The 10,321-nt window shown below is 39.0% G+C and overlaps 2 protein-coding genes across 2 annotated transcripts; both read right to left on the reverse strand.

Moving 5' to 3' along the window:
- Window positions 1–854: 854 nt before the first annotated feature.
- LOC124266967 (cytochrome P450 2U1-like) lies at window positions 855–6,407 on the reverse strand. Its single transcript, XM_046701820.1, has 4 exons — window positions 6,382–6,407; window positions 5,942–6,207; window positions 1,724–1,851; window positions 855–966 (listed from the first exon to the last, which is right to left on the reverse strand). The coding sequence occupies exons 2-4, from the start codon at window positions 6,182–6,184 to the stop codon at window positions 855–857; spliced, it is 483 nt and encodes a 160-aa protein (XP_046557776.1). The 5' UTR covers window positions 6,185–6,207; window positions 6,382–6,407.
- Window positions 6,408–6,794: 387 nt separating this feature from the next.
- LOC124266968 (cytochrome P450 2A8-like) lies at window positions 6,795–9,422 on the reverse strand. Its single transcript, XM_046701821.1, has 2 exons — window positions 8,850–9,422; window positions 6,795–6,899 (listed from the first exon to the last, which is right to left on the reverse strand). Exons 1-2 carry the CDS (start codon window positions 9,393–9,395, stop codon window positions 6,795–6,797), a joined length of 651 nt encoding a protein of 216 aa, XP_046557777.1. The 5' UTR covers window positions 9,396–9,422.
- Window positions 9,423–10,321: the final 899 nt, after the last annotated feature.

A 10,321-nucleotide genomic window follows, 5' to 3' on the forward strand; every position in this document is an offset into this window, starting at 1 on the left:
CGACCACCTTGATAGAGTTATTCAGCGGAGACAGAATCCACCAGTTGCAGTACAGCAAATGCTGTGGCACTGTCTGAAACAGAACTAGTGACGTTGTGCAATTTGTATTGTAATTGTAACGGGTAGAAGCGTTTGTTGTTTTATTATCATACAATCCTTTCAAAAAGACCCGGATAACCTTTGCTATAAATACAGCTCTCAAAAACTGACACCGACTCTCCTATTTGCATTCACCCTAACGCTGAGACGTGAATAGTTGCGTTCATCACATCTAATAAATCAAATGAACGTATAGGAATTACGTCTGTGATATAACTGGCATACTTACCTTCAATGTTAGTAATATATTGAAAATATTATCTGCGCCCTCCTCTTAATACAGACACAGGTTACGCAGGCTTGTTGCTTGTCTTTCAAGGAATAACATATCACGATCTCACTGACAGTTCCTCAGAAAATATGTGGAATGAAATGTCCAGATTAATCACAAAATTAAAACATTGACTAAGCTTACATATATTAAATCCATTTGGAATTAGTCGAAGTTGATAATATACTTGTCACATGGGTTGATTATGAAGACGTCACATGTATATCCATAACTATAATGACTGCAATTAGTTCCTGTCGAGATACACGTATACAACCTTAGGGGTTTACGTGGGGTTTAGGGTTAAGAATGGCTCATGTTAGAAGCTCTAAACATGACAAATCTCAAAACATATCTGGGTCGTAAACAGGGACAATGCGACTTTCAATGTCTAGGTTTGAACTGCAGCTTGTATGGATGCGGTTGTAACATAAATGTAGTCTCGTATGTGTTTGGGTCGGATGAAGGGAACGGCTCCGACGGATCACGAAGCTAAGTCGAAGTTTTGCAGGATCGACGTTAGTCCAAGAAATATCCTTACTCGGGCCAGCTTCTCACCGATACAAGAACGCTTTCCGACACCAAACGTCAACAGCCTGCAAAAGTAATACAAATTATGTGCATTTTATACTGCCTACAAAATGTAATGATTTGAATGTACTTGTGATTGAGGTATATATTTATAGTCCCATGCCGTTGTATCCGATCAGAAACATCTAATCACAATGAACGTTTATATTATGTAAGAACAGCACGTGATACACCCATCAGTCAATGTGTGCGCTTTAAAAGGGTATTCATAATCGTAATGCAAACGAACTAAGCAAACGCTTAAGCCTGTCTCCAAGATAGTCTCCCCATGATCAGTAAAAATAGCAAAGTGTTGGTACAATTTGTTTTGAGGGTATCCCAAGTTGTCCGAATAATTGCAAATTAAACAGTGTAATTTCTCGATGGTAGCCTGTATAATGACATCTCTACAATATGAGTAATATATATTATGCCACCGATGACAATGCCTGAACACATCGTGCCAAAGGGTGTCACCGATTTTGTTCGACGGGAAGCTCCCAATAAATCTTCTGACACATCTTCAATACTGCATTTTCTCGGAGGAAAAGAATGTACGCCAGATACACCAACACCGACTAGCAGGTATGGCATGATGAAGCTTTTTAGGAGGCAAAACCAAGGATAACCAAACGCAAGGTATTCAACAGCTATGAAAGGATAGTTAGGTTTTATTTCACAAGTATGTATTCAACCTATGGGACCTGTTTGTGTATAAGCTTTCTTTCTCCCTGCTGAAAATCCTAAATTGGACTGTATGCAGGCTGACTTATGCAGGTTTACCTCTGACGCTTTTCATCCTCCGGTGGCAGAAGGTCGCCATTATCATCCAAGAATCTGGTTGGATCAAACGTGAAGGGATTCTCCCAAAATGATTCGTCGTGGTGTACACGCCATACGTTGTAAATAACCTTCATAAAAGAAAGATTCTAGTCATTGTTAACAATGCATTATGTCCTAATGTCAGAGAATACAAGTGTACTACAAAACCCTTGGATAACGTTATGACGACAGATAACTTTTCAATGAATCTGTTCTGTTAATAAAGTGAGGGATGTTCAATATACAGTTGTTACATCTATTGATAGTCTATATCTTTAATGATATAAATAGTTTTACAGTGTAACAAGGAAGTCAGATTAGTCGTTGAACGTCAGATAGATTTCGTTAGATGATTGGCTCACTATCCTTCATGTCCTTTACCATGGAAAGTAATACTCATGAATCGGCCTCTGTCCTACATAGACATTCGAAGATTTGACAAGAATTTCTAATCAAACGTCCAATATCATTTGGGTTTATTTTGTTTCATTGTTTTCCTAGTAAACTGAGTACAGATCAGAGAATACATAAAATGGATTGAATGAGTGAGTTCAATTATTAACGTCACCTCGGCCATTTAGTGACGAGAAAGATTTTCCATACACAATAAATATAAGTTGTTAAATAACCAGTCATCGAAGGACTGTAAAATAACGAGAGTATCACAGATGGTGTTTGAAACTAGCATGTTAATCTAAAATTATTTTATTTACGAAGAAAATACAATATGAAAAAATCAGGCTAAAGGTGACCAGCAACTGAAAGAAGGTCACCATACTAGGGTCCATGGGGACGTAGAGTGCTTTTGCTACCTGCATGGACTCAGCTGGATTTACAACATCCCTCCAGCCGCTGGCGATTGTGGTGGAAAATTCAAATTAACAAAAATACTACTTTTAAAAATCTGGTAAGTTCAAATTTTACTTTGAAAGTTTTGGGACTTACGTACCCTCTCAGGGGTGCATAAAATGGAACCCATATACTATCACATGAGATATATTTAGTAATCGAAATGGTGTTTAGTTTAAGAATATTGTAAAATATCATTCCTGTAATTATTACCTCCTAAATAGCTGCAATAGCTGCAATGAATCTGTAAAAATGGTTGTTGCATGATCATTCATCTATGTGCTATTAGAATGGATTCAAGTGTACACTGTAGAAATAACTGGCAATGACTTCAACAATAATTTCGAGGGGAACAACCTAGCATTACTTATATTTGAACTGTGTACAGAGCAGTTGCATGAACCACAAGGGACAGTATTTGGTACAGAAGGTGGTTTCAGTATTCTTGTAGGAAGATCTGCCGGTGTCTTGTTTACTGATAAAGAAACATTGCTTGGCAATTTTAGCAGCATAAGACACTTTCTTTTTTACTCTGAATCGTTTTGACACGTTCAGGAAGATATGGTGCTGGTAATGTTAACAAAAAAAGAAGTGATAATGTTTTCACCTTGATAGCAGTAAACGCTTAAGCTCTGTGACCTTTTGACCATTGAGATGTTCAGCTATTTCTTCGTGAACATTTTAAATCACTCCCTTTCTTAGTGAACATTTTTAAATATCCCTTGCTTTGTTTAAGATTCTTTGGGACACTACCTTGACAAGAATGTAACAAACTGACGTAAATCCAAGGCACCCTTAACTGATAAATGATCACCAGGTCATTTTTTTCTCTATTATTTTCACTAACTAATCATCATGTATAGATTAGTGAATGACACGATCCAAAGAGAGTGGACCCAATCTTTTGAGGCTAGGTCTGGGGTCAACCGGTGAAAATATAACAAGAAGAAGACAAAGTCATCAATATCCCCCGCAATGGCAAAATACTCTTCATGATTATGTCTACGAGTTTTGATTATGTCAAATATTTAGGTGTGTATAAAGAAAAGTGGAAGGAGAGTATTGAAAGGTTTTTAAAGTTCTGCTCCAGAAAGGAGCACTGACACCAATTTCAGTCTATGTCAAACTTGTTGCCATGGAAATGCCAATAATATTTTATTCAGAAATCCAAAACTACCAAAAGGCACCAGTACACCACCAGATCTATGTATGTGCCAAGTTTGGTGAAGAAACATTGAACGGTTTTAAGAGTTCTGCTCCAGAAAAGTGCACTACTACTAATTTCTGTTTTAGTCAAACTTGTTGCCATGGAAACGCCAAAATATTTTATTCAGAATTCCTAAACTATCAAAAAGGAACCAGTACACCACGACACCAATCTATGTGCCAAGTTTGGTGAAGAAATAGTGAACGGTTTTAGACTTCAGCTCTGGAAAAGAGCACTACCACCAATTTCATTCTAAGTCAAACTTGTTGCCATGGAAATGGCAAAAATATTTTATTCAGAATTCCAAAACTACCAAAAGGCACCAGTACACCACCAGATCTATCTATGTGCCAAGTTTGGTGAAGAAATAGTGAACGGTTTTAGAGTTCAGCTCCGGAAAAGAGCACTACCACCAATTTCAGGCTAAGTCAAACTTGTTGCCATGGAAATGGCAAAAATATTTTATTCAGAATTCCAAAACTACCAAAAAGGCACCAGTACACCACCAGATCTATCTATGTGCCAAGTTTGGTGAAGAAATAGTGAACGGTTTTAGAGTTCTGCTCCGGAAAAGACAAATGTGCACGGAAGGACGGACGGAGGGACGCACGGACGGAGTCCATTTTAATACCCCCCGCAAAACGCGTTGCGGGGGATAACAAGTTTCATTGGCACATCAGATACTGCAAATCATTCTGAGACACGTCATGGTGTTTACGCTTTTTCGATACCAGTCTGATATAATTATCCATCACATTCTGCATGAGGTTGTTGCCTCGAATGTGTTTACGATATCATCATATCACTGGCCGTCAATATCACCAGCCACATCGACGTCAGCCAAGACATAGTCAGCGAACACTCAGTATTCCGACGCGGGGTGAGAATCCGTGGCTCAGCACTTTACCATATGAAATAAGAAACATATGGCAAAAATGTTCAGCTAACCATATGCTAAACTTACTTTGATGATATTATTAGTATATGTCATTCCAAAGCATTAAAATGTAACAGTAGCTATCCCAATATGTGCCATAACAGCGAGAGTGAGAGTCAATACATCTCGACTGAGTGTTGGCCATGGTAATGTTCTCCTGCTTGAGGGAGTCGGTAACAATACGCGTGTGCTCCTGCGTTTTCATCCTGAAGCACAAAACAACGTCCATGTTAGCGCGTCGATGGCACAACGTGTGCCTCAAAAATGTTGTTACGGTAGTACTACCCAGTGAAACGTCCGTGAATAACAAATAACATGAGATTCCACCCCTCACCGTTACTGAACCACCCGCAAAACGATCGTTCTGTCTAACCTTAACGGCATGAAAACGCTCATCCCTGTCAATCTGTCATTGAAGAACAAAGTCAACCTCAGTTCATCTAAAAACATATTAACGTTTGCCCCAAAACGTTTGGTCCAGCGCTGCAGCTCTTGACACCAACGGCGTCTTGCAGGAGCCGGTCTGTCAATCGTGGGATTACAGGTCGATGTCGGGCAAGCTGATTCCTTCTGTACTACTGATTACGAATCGTGTGTCTACAGACGTTAACATCTATAACGTTGTAAAGCTCATCTCAAATCTGACATTTGCACTTTGACCACGTTTACTGCTCGTTCTGATGAAAGGTCTTGTGCGCCAGTTGTTGCCCTTGGTCGACAAGCTCGTCGTTTGTCATCAACGTCGTTTGTCTGTTGATATCGTGATTGTCTGCTTGTCTATGAAGGTTAAGAGCTCATGTCAACATCAACATGCAAATTGCACGTAGCTGTTACATGTGTGACAGACGCCGCATGTAAAAGAAAACATGTTTAATTGAGTTTAAAACAATATCAAAACTGGCTATTCTCGTATCACTGTAATGTACAGCAACACACTAACAGGTGTCAACTGTACTTTTCAAATTTTACCAAGACCATATTCACGTCAAATCATGAAAAACGCTTGCAAGATATGGACGTGTCCGTAAAATTCCCAACACATCAGGAATGAAAGTATCATTTTCTAAATCCATATACAATCATACATCTTGGCTCCAAAATGACATCACACAAAAATGCAAGAGCTGCTACTTTCTTTCAAAAGTATTAAGCGGATATGTTGCCCTTCAGTACTTCAAACACGTACCTTTGTGCCCTTTGGGATGCTGTAACCTTTATAGCTGCAGTCCTGGGTAGTGTTCCTTGGTCCAGCTGCACCGATTGGAGTATAGTAGCGATATAATTCTAATTCCACTGCCCTGCTGTAGGGCATTTTGTTCCGGTCCTCCAAACCAGGAAGTCGGTCCTTTCCAACCACCCTCTGGATCTCCTCCTGGATCTTCTTCTGGACCTCAGGAAAGTTTACCATTGCAGCTAGGGCAGTGTACATGGTTGGTTTTGTTGTGATAACACCTATCCACATAATAGAAAATAGTGATTTAATTTGGGACCTGGCATCTGTGAAGTGATTATTATTTACCTTTCTTGGGAAAATAACAGGAAAAATACAAAACTATGTCTTGTACAGACAGAGATGTGTGACTCAGAAGGTCGTCATACTACATCGTTTTTTTTTTACAGTATTACCTGCAAGCACCGAATCCACCAGAACACCTTTGCTATTTTTCGTTGATATCGATCCTCCGCATGCTCTTGTAAAAGCAAGGTGTAGAGACAGTTGGGCGTCGTGCCCTTGGATTCCTTCAAAATTATATTCAATCTGTTACACCTCATTTGCAATCAGAGTTGCCTGCTTTCCTTATTAAACTACAATATTCGTGACATTTGTTAGCAAAGTACACACAGTACCATTAGTTCTACAGCGTCATATCAGACGTGTTTTACTTAACATTAATTCAACATTTCTGAGTATTGGTTTGTATACATTACCTGTATTATTTTGTCAACAGTTTCGGTAAAATAGTGGTAACCATCCTTCATGGACTGACAAGCGTTTCTGATTTGCGGTATCAGCGTCACACTCAACGGGACATTGTCAATTAGAAACTGGTTCTTGTGGAGTAAAAGGACATCAAAGGCATCTGGGTTTTTCTGGCACAAATCTCCAGTGTCTTATGGCCAGGTTGAAATCTTTGCCCACAAACCTGAAATGAAATATACTAGCTGTGAATTGACACACGTGAGTGTGTGAGGGAGTGATGAGTGAGTATTTAGAGTCACATCGGCAATATTTCAGCCACACTGTGACTAAACATGATATATATTAATAATAAATACGTTTATTCCTTACAACCTGTCACAGCGGCAGTTTTTCAGCGATATCAAGATATATTAATAATAATTATAGGTAAAAGTATAAAAAGTCCATGTCAACGAAGGACAGTATAAAACTGGCATGTAAATAAACAAATATACTATAATGCAGGACAACACAAAATAAATAACGGGCAATAGATCACCAGCAACTGAAGTGAGTGAGTTAATAGTTAACGTCACATCGGCAATATTTCAGACATATCGTGACGAGAACATTTTACATTGAAATGGAATATGTGTATATTATAAAACCTATCATCGAAGAACAGTAAAACAACTAGAATATCACAATTAGATTTAAAACTAGTGTGGAAGGTTAAAACTAATAGCACTATTAGGACAATACAAGATAAAAACAGGCTATATATCGCCAACAACTGAAGGTAGACCACCACACTAGGGATCATAATGATCACACAGGATTTCCTGTCAGTTAAAAACTTGGATATGAACTCAGGGCATACGGCCTCGTAATCCAAAATCATGTAAATCGTTTAAAATCTTCGATTTTTCGAAATACACACTGAATATTAGTTATTAAATTATTTGATTCAAGTACCATGTTAGTCTACCATTGACCATGCGTTTCATGGTGTTGCTTGTTAAGGATACTGGTCTGTAATTCGAAGGATCAGTATGATCCCAACCAGATTTTGAGTATTGGAACAACAATTGCTTCACGCCATGATGGTGGAAAGTGTCCAGATGTCCAGATATCATCAAATATGAATAGAAGACTTTCGAAATATGGTTCTGATAAGTGTTTCAGGAGCAGATAGTGGATGTTATCAGAACCTGTAGCAGTATCATGAGCTTGCCCAAGGGCAGCATGGAGCTCATGAACAGTAATTATTTTGTTGTAATCTTACCCATTTTCTGAATTGAAAATAATAGCTTTTCTTTTCCTGTTCTTTTTTTAAAATATATTTGGAATTGAGGTACATAATTTTGAAGAGGAATAATGTTTAGTGAAATTTTCACCAAGTTTGTTAGCAATATCCGATTTATAAGTCAATAATTTGTTGTCGTCTTTGAGATTTAGAATGCCATCGAGTGTCAACAAGGACGAAGTTACAGCGGAAGTAAATAAAGACATGAATAGCTATGATATCCAAAAGAACACGTGCCAGACTGGTTCGGCTCATGACCCATTTCTCCAGAAACACAGAATTCAGGGGTCGATACCACCAGATTGGCCCATGAGCCATCGCCTTATGCCATGGGTCTCTAGGCAAATAGTATACTGGCTATAGAATAAGCACAATATTCAGTGTCAACATACAATTTAAGCATAATAATGTCAACATCAACATTTCCATGCTCAGGGCATGGCGTGGCCAGCCGATTGATAGAATCTACCACCCGTCTAGGTTAAGTAAGGGTCGAAGTGGTGTGTTGGGCAAACGGAACATGGTTCCAGTCTCCTACTGCCCTCCCGCCCTCCACCGACATAGGGGCGCAACCTACGGCAAACAGGTTGCCCAATTTGGTCGCCTTTTACGACCAGCAATGGGGTGCTGAGGACCTATTCTGCCAACACGGGGGAAAAAGCTATTAGCGTTACCCAGAACACACCACGAGGAGGCTGCTCACCACGTGTGCCTATAGTGTGAATTGACACGGGTCAATGTTACGGTCATTTATGTAAAGATATGTTGCTGAAGTGACGCCAGCTTTGCAGCACATTGACACACAATCCGTTATTAGTATCAACAAGTAAAAGAGACAATGCTTCCTATCTATTATTGAAGATATTTCAGAAGAAGGCAAGAACTTACCAAAACCAAGATCACGTTGCAGACATATTGATTCAGGTCATCCCACGGGTCAAAAGAGACTCCATTTCGTTCTCTGCACCTGTTGATCATTTCTTGTATTTCAGTTTGGGCAAGATGCTCAACGTTTTTCAGTGCAGTTCCATATTGTTTTATTCCTCGAAAGGTAAGTTTTCTCAGGTATTGCTGTTTGTCACTAGCCGTCTGGAACATCAAATCATCCGGAAGCAAATACTCGCTAAAGCATGAATTAACCCGTCCACTGAAGATGTCAGCATATGCAGGAGATAAAAGGAGATCTCTGATGGTGTGGAACTGGTCCAGAATGAGTGCTGGCGTCATTAGGAAATGGATCGTGAATATGCCGTCGTATGTCGAACCCAATCGCGTTAGATCGTTGATCAGTGTAGCTTCCTTTATGTCTAAGAAATTGCCCAGTATTGGTAGTGGTTTTGGACCTGGAGGCATCTTGCTATACTTCCGTTTCCACTGATAAATGTTGTCGATAAACAGCACAACGGCTGCACCCAGTATAATCTCAGTCAACATCCTGTTACAACGTCACAGAATGGACACAGATGTCTAAAACAGAAAGAGGAAATATATCCATGACGGACATATATGTTTCCGAAAACATGACAACTAAAAATGAACTAATTCCACCATCAATGCACATAACCTGCTTATGGAGCTGGCAAGAGACATTCCAGTTTTGAAACTACAACGCACAGCAAATGTCCAAACATGTTGACCCTGATAGCATGAAAATATAATCAGTAAAACGTTTCACAGAACCGCTTGTTTCAGACGTTAGGAGGCTTGTTTAAAATATCAAACATTATACGGTCGGTGATCAGTCATTTTTCCATGAGATAAATAACACATTGTATGACAATTTGACTGTTGGGAATCATATATATACATATACAATACACACAAATAGTAACCTGTCCTTGTCTTCGTTTGTGACGACCAGCAAGAATAAACGTCGTAAAATAGCTTTGTGCTGCGATGTTTGGTCAAGGTTGATGCAGATTGTGGGACGTTATGTGTTAACACGACTGCAGTGTGACCCTATTTATTACCGCAGGGGTGGTTGGAGGACTGTAACGTAATTCTGACAGCGGCTGGTAATGTTATCTTGAATTAATGTTCTTAAAGTTGCACTGCAGTACTATTTGAGCTATAAAATGTCTTGTTGACAAAAAATGCCTAGCAACTATAAATATAGCACATTTTTCTTTAAAAGTAGTTTTCAATTATTTTTTGATACGGCTAAGACACATTACACAATTTATAACAGAACTACGGTATCACTCCCATATTCATTTCAAATTACATAATTAAAAGGCAGGAGACATTAGTAAAAGATCATTTAAACGTCAAACTTTTAAGTAGCTATCCTTTAAGTGACTGAGATATCCACACAGTCAAAGAAATACATGTCTGACTGATTCTCTCTTCACAGAAGAGGA

Source organism: Haliotis rubra, unplaced genomic scaffold, assembly GCF_003918875.1.
Source record: "Haliotis rubra isolate DU_JTF1 unplaced genomic scaffold, ASM391887v1 Scf129, whole genome shotgun sequence".
In the NCBI taxonomy this organism is placed as follows: Eukaryota; Metazoa; Mollusca; class Gastropoda; order Lepetellida; family Haliotidae; genus Haliotis; species Haliotis rubra.